The 24739-nt window shown below is 36.6% G+C and overlaps 1 protein-coding gene across 2 annotated transcripts in view; it reads left to right on the top strand.

Annotated features, from left to right (window-relative positions):
* LOC150079482 (reversion-inducing cysteine-rich protein with Kazal motifs-like) overlaps positions 1 to 24739 on the top strand; it is a 275557-nt gene that overhangs the window by 178380 nt on the left and 72438 nt on the right. For both annotated transcript variants that reach the window (XM_090382723.1, XM_090382722.1), the window contains exons 10-12: positions 18033 to 18129; positions 20675 to 20948; positions 23977 to 24113. In XM_090382723.1, coding sequence (XP_090238849.1) covers positions 18033 to 18129; positions 20675 to 20948; positions 23977 to 24113 — 508 coding nt within the window. The remainder of the gene's footprint in view (positions 1 to 18032; positions 18130 to 20674; positions 20949 to 23976; positions 24114 to 24739) is intronic.

Below are 24739 nucleotides of genomic sequence, written 5' to 3'. Positions count from 1 at the left end.
CATTAGATTATTCCAATGTCTTCTCCGTTGAAAAACAGTTACACAGACCTCTTGCAGTGCTTGAAATTTATCCTGATTAGCAATAAGATTACTTTCACAGCCTCTAACTAAATTACCAATCTTCACCTTCACTTTTAGCCTTTCTCTAAGTTGAACATACAAACTACAGTCATATAATAAATGACTCCAAGTCTCAGGTTGACCGCAAGTACATAAAGGAGAGCTGACTAGACCAAAATAATGTAGTTTAAAATTTAATGACCCATGGCCAGTTAAAATAAACGATGTTACCATAGAAGGAAAAAACCATTTGTTGTTACTATCATAAGTAAATGTAACTGTTGGAATGAACAATCTAATCACCTCCCCAGTTACACTAAGATCCCATCTCTGTTGCCATATACCAATCAACTGTGTTAGAACATTTTTCTTAGCTTTAGCTATCTCCATAGTAACATCAGATGTAATATTCATGAAAGAAACAACTATGCCTTTTTTTAAGTAATAACAAAGGGCCCGATACACAATGTACAAGTCTAGAGGCAAATGCCCAGCCAAAACCTGCATAGCATTCGTTGAGACTGTTCTGCACAAACTAGAAATAACATAAAGCATTGAGCACTGAATCGATAACAATTTCTGTTTAAATTTAACATTAGTAACTCTGAAGTACCATGCTGATGCTCCGTACACAACTATGGGTAAGAAGACTGCCTTGTAGTATAAATTTAAAACTCTCCTTTTCAACCCCCAATCTGACCCAGTTAATCGAATTATTGCTGCACTAAATTTTTTAACTTTTTCGTGTAAGTAATTTAAATGTGGAAAAAAACGATAATCCATCATCAATTCTTATACCTAGATATTTCACCTCAGATACTAGGGGAATCTGCCTCCCCTTAATTAAAGCTTTTGGTGGTCGCGCATAATTTAGTTTCCCCTTAAGAAGTATCATAACAGTTTTAGTTGTAGATATCAATAGTTTATGCAGATCAGCCCATGACACTAGACTTTCTAATACCTGGGCCACTCTTATTTCAAGCACAGACCTGGATTTACCAGTAACACGTAAAACCAAATCATCTGCATAAGCAATCTTATGCAGATTTTCAACTGATTGTTCTAGCCATAAATTAAGTACGAAGTTCCAAAAAAGTGGGCCCAATACAGATCCCTGAGGACACCCTCTCGAAAGATTCCTATTAAACTGTAGATGCTTAGCTTTCAGTATAATTTTCCTACCATACAAATAACTCTGTATCATTCTATACAATAAGTCTGGACATTGCATACCCCTTAATGCAGACGGAATACTCTCATGCCACACCATGTCAAAAGCTCCAGTAAAATCTATAAAGATGGCTAATACATTTGTTGTGTCTCCAATAGGATGCTTCCCTTTATTTTTTACAATGTCGATTTTAAATCGAATAGTTTCCTTTTATTTTTTACAATGTTGCGTATGGTTTCATCACCAACATTATAATGGTTCTTTAGAGATTTAACGGACGCACCGTTTTCAAACTTTTGAATATTTGCAAGTTTTTGTTTAATTTTAAAGTACAACTCTTGTGTTTGCCCATCATTTTTGCAATTTATAAACAAAAAAAAAATAGTTACTATAAAAAAAAAAAAAAATTCTGACATCCCTGACATAAAGAAACAAAGTTTGTCCTTTTGTGGTGTGACGGAACACAACAATTGACACGACACATTAAATCAAACTAAACATTTCTTCACTTTTTTTTTTTTTTTTTTTTAGCAGGTGTGAAGACAGCGGGGGTTGTAAGATAATTAGTACACTAATCTCCCAATGGCGACTTATAACGCCGGTTCTTGTCACTTATTTACGACTTGCAAAATATCTGTTTATACTTATTCTAGTTATTACTTGAATTTTATGATTTCTGGTTGATTTCTTTTTTTTTTTTTTTTTTTTTTGGAGCCTTGAAGTGTCCCAGTTAATCCAACCCTGGTAAATCGAGAGTCTGTTGTACTTTATTATTATTACCATATTTAGCATTAGCATTAGTAGAGGCATACGATGCAAGAAAGCAAGCTTATGCAGCATCAACCAAAAAAAAGAAAAACCCTCCCATTTCACCCCTCCATTTGTTCCAAATGCCTATCCAGCTCAGCCTTAAATTTATTTAGGCTATTAGCTTCCACAACAAAAGTTGGAAGCCTGTTCCACCAATCAGCTACCTGCTGACTAAAGGCAAATTTCCACACCTCTATTCTACAACTATCTTTCCTCAATTTGAAACTGTGCCCCCTCAGGTTCTTAGTCTGAGCAACAGGAAGAATCCCATCAGCATTCAGCTTGCTCAACCCATTCAAGGCCTTATTCAAATCACCTCGCAGATATTCAAATCACCTCGCAGGTGCCTACTCTCCAGGCACTGCAATTTGTAGAATTTAAGCCTTTCTTGATAAGAGTACCCCTTTGTTCCCCTCACCAATCTTGTTTCCCTTCTTCGTACTTGTTCTAGCAACTCTACATCTTTACTAAAATGAGGCCTCCAGACCTGCACACAGTATCTAGGTATGGCCTGACCATTGCCTTGTATAACGGGATAATTACGCCATGTCCCTGCTAGCAAAATTCCTATATATCATTGACAAGACTCCATGACCTGCCCTTGCAGCCCGTCTGCACTGCTCAGCGAATTTCATATTTGACTGCACAATTACCCCCAGGTCTTTTTCACTTTCCACCTCCCTGAGTGTAGTACCGCACAGTTGGTACGTTTCTTTTTAATTATTGCTACCCATATGCAATACTTCGCATTCGTCAATGTTAAACTTCAGTTGCCACTTCTCAGCCCATTTTTCCAACTTATCTAGATCCAGTTGGAGTAACATACTGTCTTTACTGTCGTTAACAACCCTACCAACCTTTGTATCATCTGCAAACTTGGACATTAAACCTGATATACCTTCATCAATATCATTGATAAATACTGAAAACAACAATGGGCCCAACACCGAACCCTGGGGAACTCCACTAATAACATTTGTCCACGAAAAGCAGTGTCCGTTGATTGCCACCCACACCCACTCAACTACCCTTTTATCCATTGTAGCAGCTTACCCTTAATGCTATAGCTCTCAAATTTGTACAGCAGTATTCCATGTGCAACAGTATCCTGAAATCCAAGTATATGATATCAAAATTATTTTTGGCATTCAGTTCCTTTGTGACCACATCATAGTATTCAATCAAATTGATCAGACTTTAACAAACCCATGCTATGTCTTAACTATTACTGCAGTCTTGTCTATATGATCCTGCAATTCTTCTTTAACCAGTGATTCCATTATTTTCTCCGGAACACAAGTTAAACTAACGGGTCTGTAGTTACTTGTGTCACATTTTGAACCCCGTTTGTGAATTGGTGATACATTTGCACACCTCCAGTCCATGGAGACCTCCCCTGAGTCCAAGGAAGCTCTCATAATTATGGCTAAGGGTTTGCTTACTTCCTTTGCTGCCTCCTTTAATATAACTAGATAGATCCTGTCCACCTCAGGTGCCTTCCTTATGTTTAACTTCAACAATTTCTCCTCCACTTTGCTCTCAGTTATTACAAAATCACTTAGTTCCCTGTTAGTGTTAGATAAACTTCTGGCACTCCTCTCATTGAATGACTCCTCAAAATGTGAATGTAGATGCATTCTTGTTGGTAAATTTAACATTGGTAATATCTTACTGTGTTTAATTTATCAATTAAACGCTATTATACGTATGTATGTACAAGAAAATCACGATATATATATATGGGGTCAGCAGATGTTTGCTTATATCCCGGTTTCAGCCATCAGCGGTAGGTCTTGGAACGTATCCCCCGCAGATACGGGGGTCTTACTGTATTTTGAAAAAAAAGAGTAAATACTTGACTTGGCTTCAATTTTCATTAAGAAAGAGCACCTCCTGTTTTTATATTTTGGTCCTAGAAATCAAACTGAAAACCAGACTTAAAATCAGTCCAAAAAAAAATTATACTCTACGAGTATTGCTCATAAAATTATTTGAGTTTAGAAGAAGCAGTAGCAGATAAAATTATTTTTATCTGTCCAGAAAAAAATGATCTTAGAATTAAAATAGTTTTTACTTGCTTTTAATTTGATCTGTGTTAAACATATCTTTTTGTATCCTTATTATATAAGATTTAAATTCAAATTAATTTATTTTGATTACTTTGCCATTTCTTCCTAAATTTTAAGTGGTTTAACAGAGATAACCAGAGACTGTAGACTGTACCTCCGTTTCATGTTCATTAAACAAAATCTCATCACCTTCACTGTCATTTAATCATTAGCAGGCTCTTGACATGGAACTATTAGATATTCAAATATACATCTTATATATATCTGGTGCCTCCGTAGCCAGGTGGGAAGGCGCAGCAGCAGTGTGTAGCACACGCTTCTTCATTAGACCGGGGTTCAAGCCCATCACCACCAAATACGGAGGATGTGGAAAGGTCAGGAAATGACCACCGCATATCCCGGAGCAATATGGCCTTAGTTGCTAATGCTCCTAAAAACCAATTAACAAACAAACACATCTTATATAAAACAGAAACCTACAGAAACAGTTCATTAGAAATAAAACAATTTTTATATTAAATACTTACCTCTGTGATTTTACTGCTTTGGTAGCTTAGTCATATCAGTAATCAGCAAGCATGGCCAATTTTTTGTTGACTTGGCACATTATGGCCTTAGCTGCAAATGCGCCATTAAAAACCAAACCAAACCAAGCCAGTTTTTTGCCATTAAACAGCCCCAATAGGATGTATAAGCGTATTTACTGTGTGAAAATTTTTTGCTCTACAGTCCAAGGGGAGGATACTCCTCATAGTGAAATAAAAGCCAAAGCCTTGTGTGGGGGTAACCTCTTGGGCCTTTATTAAAAATTTGAGAGCATGATTGGTCAATTTTATGCAATGAAAAGAGCTCACTGTGCTACTCTTTAGATTTTCTAAGGCCAGTGTGCAACTCACTGAATGCTTGCTAGTGAATGATGTAATCAATTTCCAAAATGTTAAAAAAAATAAATAAATCTGGAACAATTTAATTTTGTGTTGTATATGCAGAGCATCTTCCTTGGACCATTGGTACATTGCAGTGTGGCAGAAACACACACACACACACACACACACACACACACACACACACACACACACACACACACACACACACACACACACACACACACACACACACACACAACACTTCAAACTGTTAGCACATTGCCACTTGTTAATTTTCACCGGTGACCATGGGAATCCTCTTGAATGGGTGATGTTGTGAGCTCATTTTTAATTAAGACAATAGTACTGTACGGAAGTCAGTTCTAATGCATTTTATTCATTTCCTGAATAAAATGTATTAAGTTTTGTCAGGTAACTGATTAACTGTAGTACTACACTCAGGTTAGTAGAGAATGAAAAAGACCTGAGGGTAATTGTGCAGTCAGATATGAGGTTTTCTGAGCAGACAGGCAGCAAGAGGAGCTCTTGTGGTCTTGTCAATGATATACAGGAATTTTCTGAGCAGGGATAAGGAAGCAGTGGTCAGATCACACCTTGAGTACTACATATAAGTCTGGAGGCCTCATTTTAGGAAAGATGTAGAGCTGCTGGAATGAGTACAGAGAAGAGCAATGAGATTAGTGAGTGGAACAAACATTATGCTTTTACCAAGAAAAGCTTAAGTTCTGCAAATTGCAGCATCCAGAGACTAGGCACCTGTGAGGTGATCTAATCGAAGTGTATAAGACCGTGAATGGTTTGAGCAAGCTCAATGCTGATGGGATTCTTCTTCTTGCTCAGATTCTACACCTAAGGGGACAAAAATTGAAATTGAGGAAAGACACATTTGCATTTAGCCAGCAGGTGGATGATTGCTGGAACAAACTTCCATCTGTCATTGTGTGGAAGTTGACAGCTCAAATAAATTCAAGGCAGAACTAGACAAACTTTTGGATTGAATGGGTAAAATGGGAGGGGTTTTTTTTTGGCTGATGCTATATAAGCTTGCTTTCTTGCATTGTATGTCTCTGATAATGCTAACTGACTGACTGAACAACAGACAGTCAGGTTAAGATTGCATGAATGATTATGCTACTAGTGGAGCTCAGTGATTAATTGAGAGGTGAAGATGACATGATTTGGCAATGAGTGCAAAGCAGAAAAGCAGGTGGCTTTTAACTTATTCTCTGGTTGCCTCTGCTACAGTTTAACTGTTTTAAATTTTTTCACTTTGTCTGGAAATCTGAGAACTTTATTGATTGATTGAGTAAGCTCAATACCGATGGGATTCTTCTTCTTGCTCAGATTAAGAACCTGAGAGGGCATAGATTCAAATTGAGGAAAGACAGTTGTAGAATAGATGTGCAGAAATTTGCCTTTAGCCAGTGAGTAGCTGATTGCTGGAACAGACTTCCATCTCTTATTGTAGAAGTTGATAGCTTAAATAAAATTAAAGCTGAGCTGGACAGGCATTTGGAGTGAATGGATGGGTGAAATCTGAGGTTTTTTTTTTTTTTTTGACTGATACTGCATAAGCTTGCTTTCTTGCATCATATGCCTCAACTAATGCTAATATCTTAAATGATAACCCCAGGGGCTCACATCTGGTGAGTATGGGCTTGGCACACCCAAGGTCCTGAGCTGGATATCATCATTCTTCTCTCTTTTGGTGATTCCCTCCTCTCTCTCTCTCTCTGTCTCTGTCTCTCTCTCTCTCTCTCCGGCACCTCCACAGCCAGGTGGGAAGGAGCAGCAGTGCATAGCACATGCTTCTTGATTAGACCAGGGTTCGAGCCTGTCACCACCAAATACGGAGGATGCGGAAAGGTCAGGGAATAACCACCGCATATCCCGGAGCAATATGGCCTTAGTTGCTAATGCTCCTAAAAACCAAATAACAAACAAACAAACAATCTCTCTCTCTCGGGGTATTCAAATTTTTTTTGGCTGGTGTAGCATAAGCCTCAGACTTCCTTGCACCATATGGCTAATAATAATAATGACGGAACTTTAAATGATATTAATTAATATGAAGGAAAGACATAATTATACTACATGCAGTTACTAACTTTATTTAAATGGTTACAAGAAAATTATGCAACCACCACAATATAAGCACTTAAATGCAACTGAGTCATGTCATCAGGTCTACTGGAAGACAGTAAAGCTTGAATAAATAAAGGCAGTGCAGACAGGCTGCCAGTTCAGCCAATGGGGTCTTGTCAGTGATATATACATATACAGGAATTTTGTTATAGGGATAAAGAGGTGATTATCCCCTTGTATAAGGTAATGGTCAGGCCACACCTTGAGTACTGCATACAGATCTGGAGGCCTCATTTTAGGAAGAATGTAGAATTTCTGGAATGAGTACAAAGAAGGACAATGAGATTGGAGAAGGGAACAAAGGGTTGCTCTTACCAAAAAGGTTTAAGTTCTGCAAATAGCAGCATCTGAAGACAAGACACCTTCAAGATGATTTGATTGAGGTGTATAAGGCCTTGAATGGTTTTAGCAAGCGCAATGCTGATGGGATTCTTTCTCTTGCTCAAATTACACAACTGAGAGGGCATAAAATCAAATTGAGGAAAGACAGTCGTAGAATAGATGTGCGGAAATTTGCCCTCATCCAGTGGGTGGTTGATTGCTAGAACAAACTTCCATCATTGACAAACTCACCATATTGTTCAAAGTTTAGGCCAAAATGGATGTCAGATGAACTAATGAGGCATATGGCAGAGAAGAAAAATGCATGGGATACTTACAAATTAACACATGACACAGAAGCCTATGATAGATACAAGTTGATATGCAACCAAGTTACAAAGGAGGTTAGGCAGGCGAAGGCAGATTACGAGAAATCCTTGGCAAGGGATGCAAAGAAAAACAGCAAAGAGTTCTTTACTTATGTAAACTCTAGAAGGAAGGGGATGAATCAGATTGGTCCACTTGATATTGATGGGTCAACTGTTGATGATCCTGCTCAGGTAGCTAACAAACTAAATGAATATTTTGCATCGACATTCACACATGAGGAGTTATTCAGCAAGAGGAATGCCAGAGGTGTATTCAACTCTAGCAGTAAGCTACAGAATCTTGAAATAACTGGGAGTAAAGTGGAGGAGAAACTGTTGAAGATAAACACAAGAAAGGCACCCGGGGTGGATGGGATCTATCCAGTTATATTAAAGGAGGCAGCAAAGGAAGTAAGCAAACCCTTAGCCATAATTATGAGAGCTTCCTTGGACTCAGGGGAGGTACCCATAGACTGGAAATGTGCAAATATGACTCCAATTCACAAAGGAGGATCAAAGGCTGACACAAGTAATTATAGACCTGTGAGCTTAACTTCTGTTCCAGGAAAATTAATGGAGGCACTGGTTAAAGAAGCACTGCAGGATCATTTAGACAAGACTTCAGTTATAGCTCAGACACAGCATGGTTTTGTTAAGGGGAAGTCTTGCCTGACCAACTTGATTGGATACTATGATGCAGTCACAAAAGAACTGGATGCAGGGAATAACTTTGATATTATATACTTGGATCTTAGAAAGGCTTTTGATACTGTTGCACATGGAAGACTGCTACACAAATTGGAGCAGTGTGACATTGGAGGCAAATTGCTGCTATGGATAAAGGGGTGGTTGAGGGGGAGAAGACAGAGAGTGGTAATCAATGGACACTGCTCATCGTGGACTAATGTTATTAGTGGAGTCCCTCAGGGCTCAGTGTTGGGTCCATTATTGTTTTCTGTATTTATAAATGATATTGATGATGGTATATCAAACTTAATGTCCAAGTTTGCAGATGATACAAAGGTTGGCAGGGTTGTCAAGGACACTACTGACACTATGCTGCTGCAACAGGATCTGGAAAGGTTGAGCAGATGGGCTGAGAGGTGGCAAATGAAGTTTAACATTGACAAATGTAAAGTACTACACATGGGAAAAAGCAACCTCAGAGCAACGTATCAACTCTGTGGTACTACACTGACAGTGGTAGAGAATGAAAGGGACTTGGGGGTGATTGTGCAGGCAGATATGAAGTTCTCTGAGCAGTGCAGACGGGCTGCAAGAGTAGCTCATGGAGTATTGTCAATGATATACAGGAATTTTTCCAGCAGGGATAAGGAGGTGATTATTCCATTGTATAAGGCAATGGTCAGGCCACACCTAGAGTACTGTATACAGGTCTGGAGGCCTCATTTCAAGAAGGATGTAGAGCTGCTGGAACGAGTACAGAGAAGGGCAACAAGATTAGTGAATGGAACAAAGGGGTGCTCTTATGAAGAAAGGCTTAAGTTTTGCAAATTACAGTGTCTGGAGACTAGGCACCAGCGAGGTGATCTGATAGAGGTGTATAAAGCCTTGAATGGTTTAAGCATGCTCAATGCTGATGGGATTCTTCCTCTAGCTCAGAAAAATCACCTGAGAGGGCATAAATTCAAATTGAGGAAAGACAGATGTAGGATAGACGTGCGGAAATTTTCCTTTAGCCAGTGGGTGGTTGGTTGGTGGAACAGACTGCCATCCCTTGTGGTGGAGGTTGATAGCCTAAATAAGTTTAAGGCTCAGCTGGACAGGTATTTTGAACGAACAGAGGGGTGAAGTGGGTTTTTTTTTTTTGGCTGATGCTGCATAAGCTTGCTTTCTTGCATCAAATGCCTCTACTAATGCTAATGCTAATCAGTTGTTGTGGAAGTTGATAGCATAAATAAATTCAGGGAAGAATTGGACAAACTTTTGAATTGAATGGATGGGTGAAATGGGAAAATTTATTTTTTTTTTTGGCTGATGCTGTATAAGCTTGCTTTTTTGCATCATATGCCTCTACAAATGCCAATGCTAATGCTAAAGGTATTTAATACAGGCAGATTTTACTAAAATTGTGTTGTTAATGATATGCTAGGGAGTGAGGTTTTCGATGAAACATGTGATGGTATCTAGATGAATCACACAATAAACAGGTTGGTGTCCAGTAAAGAACTACAACACATTGACTGCCAAGGCTTATTTGGGTAAACGAGTCTCTGATGCCAATTTGAGTTAGGCATATTGAATTATTCAGAACCCAAATTATAATATATATTCATCATCAAAACTCAAAAAAAAGCTTATTGTTGTAAAAAAAAAAAACTTTGCGAATTATCTCATAGTTGATGTATGTAATAGCATTAGCATTAGCATTAGCATTAGTAGAGGCATTTGATGCAAGAAAGCAAGCTTATGCAGCATCAGCCAAAAAAAAAAAAAAAAAAAGTAACATAAATAAATAAAAATAACCACTTCCACTTCACCCCTCTGTTCGTTCGAAATACCTGTCCAGCTGAGCCTTAAACTTATTTAGGCTATCAACTTCCACGACAAGGGATGGAAGTCTGTTCCACCCACCAACCACCCGCTGGCTAAAGGCAAACTTCCGCACATCTATCCTACATCTGTCTTTCCTCAATTTGAATTTATGCCCTCTGAGGTGATTTTTCTGAGCTAGAGGAAGAATCCCATCAGCATTGAGCATGCTCAAACCATTCAAGGCTTTGTACACCTCTATCAGATCACCCCGCTGGTGCCTAGTTTCCAGACACTGTAATTTGCAAAACTTAAGCCTTTCTTCGTAAGAGAACCCCTTTGTCCCATTCACCAATCTAGTTGCCCTTCTCTGTACTCGTTCCAGCAGCTCTACATCCTTCCTGAAATGAGGCCTCCAGGCCTGTATACAGTACTCTAGGTGTGGCCTGACCATTGCCTTATACAAGGGAATAATCACCTCCTTATCCCTGCTAGAAAAATTCCTATATATCATTGACAATGCACCATGAGCTACTCTTGCAGCTCGTCTGCACTGCTCAGAGAACTTCATATCTGCCTGCACCACCACCCCCAGGTCCCTTTCATTCTCTACCACTGTCAGTGTAGTACCACAGAGTTGATACGTTGCTCTGGGGTTGCTGTTTCCCATATGTAGTACTTTACATTTGTCAATGTTAAACTTCATTTGCCACCTCGAAGCCCATCTGCTCAACCTTTCCAAATCCTGTTGCAGCAGCATAGTGTCAGTAGTGTCCTTGACAACCCTGCCAACCTTCGTATCGTCTGCAAACTTGGACATTAAGCCTGATATACCATCATCAATATCATTTATAAATACAGAAAACAATAAAGGCCCCAATACTGAACCCTGAGGGACTCCACTAATAACATTAGTCCACGATGAGCAGTGTCCATTGATTACCACTCTCTGTCTTCTCCCCCTCAACCACCCCTTTATCCATAGCAGCAACTTGCCTCCAATGCCACACTGCTCCAATTTGTGCAGCAGTCTTCCATGTGCAACAGTATCAAAATAGAATATAATAGAAAATTCTTCGCAGCAGCCAAATACGAGTTAACTCGATTAACTCAGACGTTAATGTTAACGTTAAACTTCAGTTGCCACCTCTCAGCAGCAGCATTACTGTCATTAGTGTCATTAACAACCTTGCCAACCTTCCTATCGTCTGCAAACTTGGACATTAAGCCTGATATACCATCATCAGTATCATTTATAAATACAGAAAACAACAATGGACCCAACACTGAACCCTGAGGGACTCCCACTCCACTATTAACATTAGTCCACGAAGAGCAGTGTCCACTGATTACCACTCTCTGTTTTCTCCCACTCAACCATCCTTTTATCTATAGCAGCAATTTGCCTCCAATGCCACACTGCTCCAATTTGTGCAGCAGTCTTCAATGTGCAACGGTATCAAAGGCCTTTCTAAGATCCAAATATATGATATCAAAGTTATTCTTTGCATCCAGTTCCTTTGTGACTACATCATAGTATCCAATGAAATTTTTCAGACAAGACTTCCCCTTAACAAAACCATGCTGTGTCTGAGCTATAACTGAAGTCTTGTCTAGATGTTCCTGCAATGCTTCTTTAACCAGTGCCTCCATTAATTTCTATGGAACAGAGGTTAAACATACAGGTCTGTAATTACCTGTGTTTCCATTTGATCCTCTTTTGTGGAGTGGGGTCACATTTACACATCTCCAGTCCATGGGTACCTCCCCTGAGTCCACGGAAGCTCTCATAATTATGGATAAGGGTTTGCTTACTTCCTTTGCCGCCTCCTTTAATATAACTGGATAGATTCAATCCACCCCAGGTGCCTTTCTTATGTTTATCTTCAACAATTTCTCCTCCATTTTACTCTCAGTTATTACAAGATTATCTAGCTTACTGCCAGAGTTTAATACACCTCTGGCATTCCTCTCCCTGAATAATTCCTTATGTGTGAATGTAAAGCAAAATATTTAGTTTGTTAGCTGCCAGAGCAGGATCATCAATAGTCGAACCATTGATATCAAGTGGACCAATCTGATTCATCCCCTTCCTTCTAGAGCATGCCGGGGCAAACTATGGCCCGCGGGCCACGTGCGGCCCCCTAGCTTTCATTGTATTTTCAAAAAAATTTACTTATTTTATGCCTTTTGCGACGCCTTTTTGAAAAATAAATTTGATTATGTAATACATTATAGAATTTGTCGACTTGTAAATTGTTTTTTCATCTCTGTATTGTTCAAATTGAGATAGAATTTGAAATTGTGCACGAACCGGAGCGAGCCAACGGGTGCTTTTATAACGGTATAATTTGCAATTATTAACTAACTGCGCAAAATTACGGTAACAGACAACCGGTGATGATGACAATGGCTTTGCTGCGGTGGCAGAGTAATAGAACAGGACTGCTGACCAGCCGCAGTTCCAATCTGTTTTCTCTGACGATCATCCCACAGTTAGTTTTTTTGTTATCTTTGGTTATTATCTTGGTGCCAGTAGCGATAAAAATAATATTTACGTCCTTTTAAAAATGAATAAAAAACAAAAAATTCAACAAGAGCATCTGTCTTCAATGAAGAGTGGAACACAAAATATTTTTTTGCTAACATAAATAACAAGACTATTTGCCTCATCTGCCGGGAGAGTGTCTCTGTGTTGAAAGAGTACAATATTAAAAGACATTTCACTACTAAACTTTCCGAATATGGTGCCAATTTAACTCCGGAAGCGAGAAAGAAAACTGCTGATGGATTTATTCAAAATTTATCTAGACAACAAAATGTGTTTATGCAGCTAACTAAGGAACAAGAAGCTACTGTAGAGGCAAGTTTTGTTATTTCTCATATAATTGCAAAAAGCAACAAGCCCTTTTCTGATGGAGACTATATTAAAGAATGTATGACTGAAACTTGTGGAATTATATGTCCTGACATTAAATACAAATTTGAGAATATAAGTTTATCTCGGCGAACCGTAGTAAGAAGAATTGAATATATCGATACAAATTTAAATGAGCAATTATTATCAGTATTAGAATCCATAACATGGTACTCGAAAGCTCTCGATGAAAGTAACGTCCAAAAGAATACTGCACAGTTATTAATTTTCATACGTGGATGTACCTCTAATTTTGAAATTATTGAAGAGGTTCTTTCAATGGAATCTCTTAAAGAATAAACAACGGGCTGATATATTTGAAAAAGTTGAAAAATGCTTAACAAGATATAATTTACAATGGAACAAAATGGTAAGCGTAACAACTGACGGAGCACCAATTTGACAGGTAAAAATATTGGAGCGTTAAAGAAAATTCAGGATAAAATTTGTGAAAATTATCCTGATTATAATTTAATTACAATCCATTGTATTATACATCAACAAGTATTATGTAAAAATGTGTTAAAAGTTGAACATGTCACATCTTGTATTATTAAACTAGTAAATTTAATACGATCGAGGGGCCTGAAACACAGACAATTCGTTAATTTTCTTCAAGATATTGAATCCAAGTACACAGATATTCCTTATCAAACAAATTCGATGGCTTAGCTTAGGAAAAGTTCTTCGACTAGTATGGGATCTTAAAGATGACATCATTCTATTTTTAAAACTGAAAAATATTATGAACTTTCCTGAATTAACTGATAATAACTGGATTTATGATTTTGCGTTTACACTGGACATTGTGACACACTTTAATACTTTCAGCACTGTGTTACATGGGAAAAATTTATACGCCCATGATATGGTAAAAAGTTTGAATGGATTTCAATTAAAACTCCAGTTGTTTCTTCGACATTTATTGATTAACAAGGTAGATCACTTTCCAACCATGAAGTTGCTGAAGATTCTAGAAAATAAATTTGAAAAATATTGTGAAATTATCAATGCACTGAATGATGTTTCACAAAGATTTGGCGACTTCCGAAAAATTGAGACAAGTTTGGCAATAGTGCACGACCCATTTTCAATAGAAATTGATAGTGCACCGAGTGAACTACAACTTCAGATTATAAATCTGCAGTGTGATACCGATTTAAGGGAATTGCACCATCATGAACAAAATCTGTAAATTTTACAATACTCTTAATTCGGACAAATTCAATGAACTTAAAGATTTTGCCCGAAAAATGTCGGTTATTTTTGGATCAACCTACATATGTGAATAAACATTTTCCATCATGAATCTGAATAAAAATTCTTTACGATTAAGCATCACCTATGAATACTTACAAGCAGTTTTAAGAATCTCAACTACAAAATTAACACCTGAAATTAAAAAAATGTTTAAAGATGTAAAACAGTTCCATCATCTCATTAAATTCTTGGATGTTACAGAATAATTTTTTTTATGTTATGGTTCTTCATGATAACAAATAATATATATCTAAAAATAGTATTTTATGTGTGGCCCGCCTTATTTTTGAATTCCTAATGTGGCCCTTCAGCCAAAAAAGTTTGCCCAGGCCTGTTCTAGAGTTTATATAAGTAAAGAACTCTTTGCTGTTTTTCTTTGCATCCTTTTCCAAAGATTTCTCGTAATCTGCCTTCGCCTGCCTAACCTCCTTTGTGACTTGGTTACAGACCAGCTTATATCTATCATAGGCTTCTGTGTCACCTGTTATTTTATATGTATCACATGCATTTTTCTTCTCTGTCACATGTTTAATTAGTTCATCTGACATCCATTTAGGCCTAAATCTTGAACAATATTTCTTAGTTGGTATGAAAAGCCTAGTAGCTTCCAAGATTAATTCTTTGAATGCTTCCCATTTTGAATTTGCTGTTGGTAACATCTTCAATTGGTCCCACCGTATAGAATTTAAATAGTCTCAGACCACCGTAGTCTCCTTTACGAAAGGAAAAACCCTTCCCTTTACCCTTGATGGTAGTTACCTCTTTGAGTAAAACCCACTTCAGCACACTGTGATCACTGCCACCTGTCGACCGATCTAGCCGGGTGGGTAAAGCGCCTGCCTGGCAACCCAAAGGTCGCGGGTTCGAATCCCGCCTCGGGCTTGGATCAAAGTACTGCAAAAAAACCTTGGGAGGTGCACTATGGCCACAGAAGCCGATGTGCCAATAACTACCAAAAAAAAAACAAAAAAAAAACACTGCCACCTAGTGGTTCTTTATCTGCAGATTCTTAGTGCATGAAGAATCACTACTGATAATCAGATCAAGAGTATTACTCCCTGTAGTTGCCTCCCAAACATATGCATAAAAGAGAAATTCTCACTATTTCTAACATACATGTTGTTGAAAATGGTTGAGGTACACAACTGGAATGGGAAAATTTCATTAAAACAAAACATAATTTGAGATTCCAATAGTGGAATGTCTGGCATAGTTCGATTGGATGAAATGCTCTCATATTATTCAGTGCTAAGAAAAACCATCAGATGGACAAAAAAAATTGCATTACATATTATAGAAATATATATATATACATAACACATACATCCTTTTCTGTCAAGTTACGGGTTCTACCATAAAATGTGTGAAATTCAAAGAAACATTCATTGAATCTTTGATTGGAGAAAAAATTCTAAACATTCCAAGGAAGATTAGGTCTGAAAGCGAAATTCGTTACTTAGAGGCCCGACTAAGCCATGTTGAGTATGTACAAGAAATAAAAAATCCTGCAAAACACGCTCTTATTGTCCAGTGTGCCAAGAGAAGCCAGCTGTTTGTGTAGAAGAATGTTTCAAGAAATATCACAAATAAACAATATTATTTTTGTGAGTTTTAGTAGTACACTTTTCTTTATGTATTTGTGAATAAAATTTTTTTTTTATGAATAAATTTTCTGTTTTCTGATGACGTGGTTGATTTTTCATTCTCATCACAGAAGCCCACTATCCATCAGTTGCATGTATTTGTTACAAATATACTCGTAGCTGCACTGAACCTTGAGGAACTCCACTAATAACATTAGTCCACAAAGAGCAGTGCCCATTGATAACCACTCTCTTCCACTTAAATCCCTTTTATCCATAGCAGTAACTTTCCCTTAATGCCACTTTGCCCCAGTTTGTACAGCAGTCTCTTATGTGCAACAATATTAGAAGCCTTTCTGAAATTCAAGTATACAATGTCAAAATTATTTTTTGCATCCAATTCGTTGGCTACTGCATCATAGTAACCTATCAGCTTGGTTAGACAAGATTGCTCCTTAACAGATCCATGCTGTGATTGCAGTATAATTACATGCCTATCCAAATGGTCCCGCATTACTTCTTTAATCAGGGATTCCATTATTTTCCCTGGAACAGACGTTAAGCTAACAGGTCTGTAATTACTGAGGTCACCTTTTGACCTTTGATCCCTCTTTGTGAATTGGAGATATATTCGCACCTCTTCAGTCCATGGGGATCTCCCCTGAATCTAAGGATGCCCTCATAATTATGGCTAAGGGTTTGCTTACTACCTTTTCTGCCTATCTTAATATAATTGGATAGATTCCATCTGCTCCAAGTTCCTTTTTTTTATGTCCATCCTCAACAAGTTCTCCTCCACTTTCATATCAGTTAGCAATACAGCATAATGCAGGCGAGCATCATTCAAATATAAAAAATATGACATTCCTTCCTGTATGATGATGAAAGGTCTAAAAATTGGATATGTATGTATATGTGTATAGTCTTGGTAACGAAAATAAATATACCTAAAAAAGAACTGCATTTCCTGAACTGTTCACAGAGGAGAATGTAATGTCTTTATTTCCCACCTTCCTTAACAAAATTCAGTCCAGTACAATGCATGGATATTGCTCTTAAAGTAAATGTCATATATCTGCTTGATTCTTCTTCTATTCGTTAATGCAATAATATTTGCATTGTTCCTGAAGAAATTTTGGTTTCAATTTACAGAAAACAGAAATTAAAATGTAGTTAGTTCCAGCTAACTCAGTTCTTTTCACATATGCATATTTTCATTATCAAGACTGTGTGCATGATTTTTTGGGACTTTCATCATGCAGGAACCAGTCTAAACTTTTTTGTTTTCTAGAGCTTTTGATGCTTTTCTCCAATCTGTTAGTTTGAACCTGTCATTTTGGTATGCTGTTTATGTTCAAGTTTATTAATTTTCAAACACAAGCATGAAGTAAATTTATATCCCATACTCCTGAAAACATATCCATATTAAAAAAAAAAAAAAAAAAAAAAGCCCCAAGTATAGGCAAATAGCCAAACTCCATTTTAAGTTCAGTGACTATGGACAGAGCCACACATAGATTTCCACCCTATACCTTCACTTATGTTTTCCGCAGTGCAGTGAATTGTTTGTGGCAGCGATGCTAAACACTTCCTGCAGCAGTGGAGACTGGTTGTTGAGATGAATAAACATAAAACATGGGGGGGAGGTTCAGTTTTCTTGCTACGGCGAAACGTAGCAAGACCGAAGATGTGCCATTTCCGATATGGAAGAATCTGACGCAAGCGCTCCCACCACAAATCTGCCCTTTGAAACTCCGTGATATCATTACCACATTCCATGACTTATCACTTTGACTTGCATGACCAGGTGAAAATTACCACTGCTCTATTTTTTATATAGCAAATATATTTTAAATAATTATAATAAGTAGCATTTGAGTTTTAATCAGATATAACTGAAAAGTTTCTTAAGATTTTACAATGATATTTATTTTTAAACATCTTTCAGACTTTCAGTAATGAATGGGAAGTAAATTGGGGAGAATTTGACCGTTTGTGTCAGTATCAGTTAGCAGAATCAGAAATGCTTCACTGCCTTGCAGAAGGTTTGTATCTTACAAATTGTATTTCCTTTAATCAGAGTAATTAAAATTTGAAGTGTTAAAAATACCAGAAACAGATTCTCTAGTGTATTATTGTCAACTGGATAAAAATCTTTTAACTTTTCTTTTAGTATGTGTCATACTTTACTTCATTTTTATCTAAATCAGTAAAGGAATGTTAGGATTTCTTATAGATCTACTCAAAAATATTTTCAAAAATAAAATTTTTGAATTGTCTGAAAGGGGGATGTATATGGTTTGCCATTTTAGTAGTTCAATGAAAATTAAAGACCGTTACATCATATGAAAATTTGTCTTAAGATGTTTATTAAATCGTTACTCCATCAGTCTGCACTTAATACAGATTGGCTATGTTTTGAGGTTTTTTGAGAATCATCTTCAGTTATAAGGGTAACTTGTGTATTATAAATATAATGAATACAGTATTAACATAATAATAATGCTGTCATTAATGAAATTTATTGATGCCATGTTGAACACACACAAAAAGACTGATTGCTGTACCAGCAAGGAAAGCACATACAATGTTGAATTTAAAAAACCTGAGGTGAGTGCATATGCAGTAAATGGCTAGACACTGAGTGGTAAAGGGTGGCCTTTCTACCTTCAGAGCTTCAAATTAAATATGAAATAAAACAGTGTCAGTACTGTAAACAATATCTATGAAATGAACAAACTGCACACCTTAACCGGCGCCTCCGTAGCTAGGTGGGAAGGAGCAGCAGTGCGTAGCACACGCTTCTTGATTAGACCAGGGTTCGAGCCCATCACCACCAAATACGGAGGATGCGGAAAGGTCAGGGAATGACCACCGCATATCCCGGAGCAATATGGCCTTAGTTGCTAATGCTCCTAAAAACCAAATAACAAACAAACACACCTTAACCAATTCTTAGAATTTAGTCTCTATCATTCCTTTCCAAAAATCAAGAGAAAGGAGGGTGATATCTGTGTTTATTTTCTTGAAATCTTTAAAAAAGAGACATAAGTGGGAAAGTATTTAAACTGGAGAGCTATAGTCATAAAAAAAATGCATGGCACTTCACATGATAATAGGTGTGCGTGCATGTGAAAATTTAGTGATGAATTACCACTGTGATATTTCACTCTTTAGACCTCAGCTTACATCAGTATTTTGTAGTCCTTGTAGCATTGCAACTAGCTGAATTTCTTTATTTCAGCATATTTATAGACCTATTAGGCCTTTTAATCTTCTAAATAATTTCATACTTTTTTTTTTTATTTTCGCCATATCAGTTCCTATTACTATTGATTCCTGTGCATTCTAACATATAGTATGAAATTGTGCATATTTCATGGTCTAGGAACTACAGCCAGTCTCTTCAGTGTTTTCTAAATTCATTCTTTTAGGTTTTATTGGATTTTATTTCCTTTCTATAATTTTATTTTAAAATTTTGGCATTTCATGGTAGTTATTTCCACCTTACATCTATTCCTTGTTTGCAGTTATTGGTAATATTCTTTTCTTGAAATATATACAGGGTGTCTCAAAAATACATGGCATAACTTCAGAAATGAGTTCCTCTTATGTAGACAATAAAAATATTTTATATCAACATAGTTCCAGAAATGCTTGGTTCCTGAGTTATTAACAGGAATGTCTTATCTCCCACAGGTAATTTCCTTCATCACAAGGTACTGACAGAATCTGGTGGTTTTCCATTCCGACTATGTACTCAAATCAGGAGCAAGCGGATATACACTTTATGTATGGTTTGGCGGACGGCAATGCTTTGGAGGCTTGTCGTTCGTACCATGAAAGGTTCCCAGAACGAAGATGCGCAGACAGGAAAACGTTTGAAGGTATCCATTGTCCCATTGCCGCCTTTGTGAACAGAGAACGACCAAGATCTATGACTCCTAAAATAGAGGAGGAGATTTTGGATGTTGTTTATGCCACTCCTGGAATCAGCACACGCAGAATAGCAATGCAACTGGCTGCTCAACATTCGACTATTTGGAGAGCGTTGCAAGAACACCAACTGTATCCTTACCATCTGCAACAGGTACAGGCCTTGTCATCAGCAGATTACCCTGTGCGAGTAATGTTCTGCCAGTGAAATTTAGGCCTGTATTCAGGCAGAAGGTGGACATTTTGAACAATTACTATAAGGTGATGTGAACAGTTAAGTGTCATGACACGTTCAAAACACGGAAACCAAGCATTTCTGGAACTATGTTGATATAAAATATTTTTATTGTCTACATATGAGGAACTCATTCCTGAAGTTATGTCGTGTTTTCTGAGACACCCTGTGTGTGTATGTAATATATATATATATATATATATATATATATATTTTTTTTTTTTGGCAGATGTAGAAAAGGCCTGCTTCCATGTATCATTTGCTGTTCTAATACTGAAATGATTTTAAAAAATTTAATTGAAATCTAAATGTAATTTCCTTATAATTATGATGGTTGTGATTTATTTTAAAAAGAAACTGTAAATTACGATCACATAGTTGTGTAACTTCTCTTTTTTTCTTTTTTTTTTTTTAACTAGTTGAGGAACCATGTGAATTAGGCTGTGAAGGGCTAAGCTATTGTACAAATTTCAATTATCGACCCACGGAACTGTTTCGCAGCTGTGATTCTAGAGCAGATCAAGGAGCACAACATGATGTAAAACTATGGCAGCAAGGAGTAATTAAGCTTCCAGGAATGGATATCCCTGTGATGGACATCTCTTCATGCTTTCCTGACACATGGAAAGCAATTGCATGTGCATTACAAATTAAGCCTTGCCATAGACAAGGTCATGTTAACATGATTTGCAAGTAAGTAATTTACTTGTAGATTTATTATTTACATTATATATTTAGTCACTATTATTTATTACGTATTATTTATTAAAAATTATGCTTTATTATTTCCTCTGCATCTCTTCAGATAAAACTTAATGATTTAAGAGATACATTATAGCAATCAAGAATGTCTTTTGCTTCCTCTTAGAGATAATAAGACAGATAGATGGATGAATAATTAAATGGAATTTGAATATCAGCATAGTCAATTTTAATGTTTTTATCAATTATTAAAGTTTTATCAGTTCAGTAGTGATGTAATGACAGTTTTGAGTTTGAAGTAGGTACAAAGAGATTTATAACAGATTGTGTGGTAATGGAAGAGATTGCTATCAGCAAAATACCCGACAAGGTTATGTTGCAGGTGCTTCAGTCTTTGCACTGGACAAACTTGTATGTGCTCCATATAAGTAAGTCATAATCAAGATGTGACAATATTGTTGATTTGAATAATGGCAGAACCAGTGTTAGACATGTGCAACACTGGGCTTTTTATAGTCAGATAACATACACAAATGAATGATTTTGATTTTTTTTGGTCAGATAAAAATGAATGAAAACTATAATATACAAAGGGAGGGGTCAAGAAAAGATTTATATTCAGCCAGAAGTAATTGTGATAGAAAGATTAAATTTTTTTTTGTTTGATACCTTGAAATCTCTATAGCAATTACACAAATTTTGGTTTCGATATGACAATCCTTTTTTTTTTTTTTTTTTTTTCCTTTCTTTACAGCACTGAATGAAGTGAAGTGTCACAATGGATAAAGTGGAATACAAATCAGTGATTTAGTTCTTCTTCCTGCAAGAGAAAACACCCAAAACAATCCATGAAGAAATGGTTGCTGTTTAGAGAAGATGGCTCAAGTTATTGTGTTGTTGCACATTGATATAAACAATGTGGAAGAACCTCAGTGCATAATGAAGAAATCCCAGTATGCCAACTGCTATAAGAGAAGAGAGGATTGCAAAATTGAGGCATTAATCCTGGAAGGGTTAATGCCTCATTACCCCAGGGGCTCACATCTGGTGAGCTCAGCTGGATATCATCATTCTTCTCTTTCTTGGTGATTCCTTTCTGTTTCTGACTCTCTCTCTCTCTCTCTCTCTCTCTCTCTCTCTCTCTCTCTCTCTCTGGGTGACTCGGGAATTTGTTTTGGCTGGTGTAGCATAAGCCTCAGTCTTCCTTGCACCATATGGCCAATATTAATAATAATAATAATTACCATAAAAAAACCAGCTGCAGAGCATCAAATTAGTGTAAGGTCTGTGGAGAACATCAACAGTTGCATATGACTAAAGTGTCTGCTAGAAGGAAAGGGCACAATATGTACATGAGATGGTGTCAGTGTGCCAGGAAAAGGAAGAGGAGTTTTTTTAATGCTAGTCATCATAGATGAAACTTGGACTGATCTCTATGATTCCAAAATTAAACAAATGTCAAAAGCATCCAAAATCACCACTCCCCAAAAATACAAAGGTGCAACCAAGTACTGGTGAGGTGACGCTGTTAGTTTTTTTGGGATCAGCAGGTGTAATGCTAACAGATTACCTTCAAAAGGGCTGTACTGTGACAGCGAGGCATTATTCCAACCTCCTCATAAAGTTACATGCTGCTATAAAAGAAAAAAGACTGTGAAAACTGTCGAAAGGCATGCGTGCGTGTGTGTGCTCCACAATAATGCCCCTGCATATCTCTTGCATGCTGCAGCGAGGTGTCCTCACAATTGTCGTTTTGAAATATTGCCACATCCTGCTTATTCCCCAATCCTTGTACCCTCAGATTTCTTCCTCTCTCCTGCCTTGAAGTCCTTTTTTCATGGAAAATGCTTGCCTGCTGATGATGAGGATGAGGTGATTTCTGCTGCCAAGCCATGGGTTGAAGGACAGTCAGAGGACATCTACAAAACTGGCCTGTGGAAGTATGTATTCAAAGGTGAAAAAAATGTGTCATTTTGTCTGGTGATTATGTTGAAAGAGTGTAATACACTATTTGTTTCAACCTTCTATCACAATTACTTCTGGGTGAATCTTTTTTGAATCCCCTCATAACAGTGTTGTTTACTAACACAATGATCTAAAAACAGAAAACTAAACACAAGGTCAGCTTAATTTAATGTTTTAAGGACTGTTGGACTGAGAAATTCTTATTTTGCCATTCTTGATTATCACCGAGTCACTAACCTTACAACAGAAAATTCCAGAACCTTCTAACAATCCCTCTTATATCATAATTGGTTACAAGAGCTCAAAATGGATTTCTAAATTCTAAAAACCTGTATTGTATTTTACTGTATGCTCATCTGAAAGTGTTTGGAGTGTGGTAAGCACTCTAAGGCAAAGTCTTCAACATATGCATTCAGTTAAAGGTAAATATCTGAATACAGGGTATATATTCTTTTTTTTTTTTTTGTCATTTAATTCACAGTGAATTAAATGTAGTATTAATGGTAAAATTAAAGTGGCATACAAAACTAGAAAATGAAGAGCAAAGTTGTGTTTTTCTTAAGTTAAGTTTTGTTTGTTCTCCTCTGAGAGGACCAAACAAAATCTTTGCTTTGAGGTGTCCGCACAATTGTGTTTTTGAAATATTGCCAATGGGGAAACAGGTTAAGCTCATTGGGTATAACCTTGATACAACTGACACTGATATCTGTTTTTTTTTATAACTACTGTGAATTACAGAAGTTTTTTATGAATTCAATTTTAATAACAAAGTTTACATTTGTTACATATAACTCCTGTAATTCACAGTGTGTACATATTTCTATAGGAAAATGCATTCTAAGTATTTGTGAATTTTTGAATTGTGAATTTGTGAAAAAAAAATTAATGAATAAATAAAAGATTGTGCAAGTGATTTTTATTTGATTAGTAAAGTTTTCAAGGTTTAACTCAGTAAAAAAGCATTTTATGTACCTACATTTATTAGAACTTTTGTCTTTTTTTTTAGTGATCTCATTGCATGCCTTGAAATATTTTTATTAAATTATCTCACTAGGTCTGATTGCATTACTATCCTAACACAGTGTGTGGATCATAATCGCTTGCCTCCAGGTCAGACTCCAACCACATTGTGTGAAGTTGTCTCATCCCCTGGAGAGGAGTCTCCTTGTATTTCTCTTGGAACTTATCTTGGTAAGAATTAGTAGAAATTACTTTTAGATAATGTGTAACATTTAAAGTGTCTGAATAAATAAATATATCTAAACAATAATGTAAAAGATCATTGAGATCATATATTTAACTTTATTTAATAACTGCTTTTGAATATAATATGTGGAAAGACTTCAGAATGTCCTTTGCAGTAAAACTGCTGTTATTCAATTCATTTATAACAGAAATATAGAATTTTTGATTTTGGATGACTTATTTAGAAAATGTAATTTAATAGCAAGCAGCCATGTTACTCCTCTTATGAATAAAACTATTCATAAAAGAAGTAATATGATTTGAAGTGTTTGACATTTTTTGTATTCATTTTGGTTTCTTTTTCTTTGTTTATTACTCTTGATTAAGTGTGAGGCATTAGCATTAGTAGAGGCATATGATGCAAGAAAGCAAGCTTATACTGCATCAGAAAAAACAAAACAAAAAAAAAAACCTTTCCATTTCACCCATCCATTTGTTCCAAAAGTTTTTTCAGTTCTTCCTTGAATTTATTTAAGCTACAGGAGTCCCTACAGTTACGAGGATTAATTTCTGAAACCGATACAAGCAATGAAAATAACGTGGAGGATTTTTGGAAAGGTTTTAATATTCTG

This window comes from Mastigoproctus giganteus, chromosome 10, assembly GCF_048544385.1.
Source record: "Mastigoproctus giganteus isolate SK-2022 chromosome 10, ASM4854438v1, whole genome shotgun sequence".
NCBI lineage: Eukaryota > Metazoa > Arthropoda > Arachnida > Uropygi > Thelyphonidae > Mastigoproctus > Mastigoproctus giganteus.
This window is presented reverse-complemented; position numbering and strand designations above follow the sequence as displayed.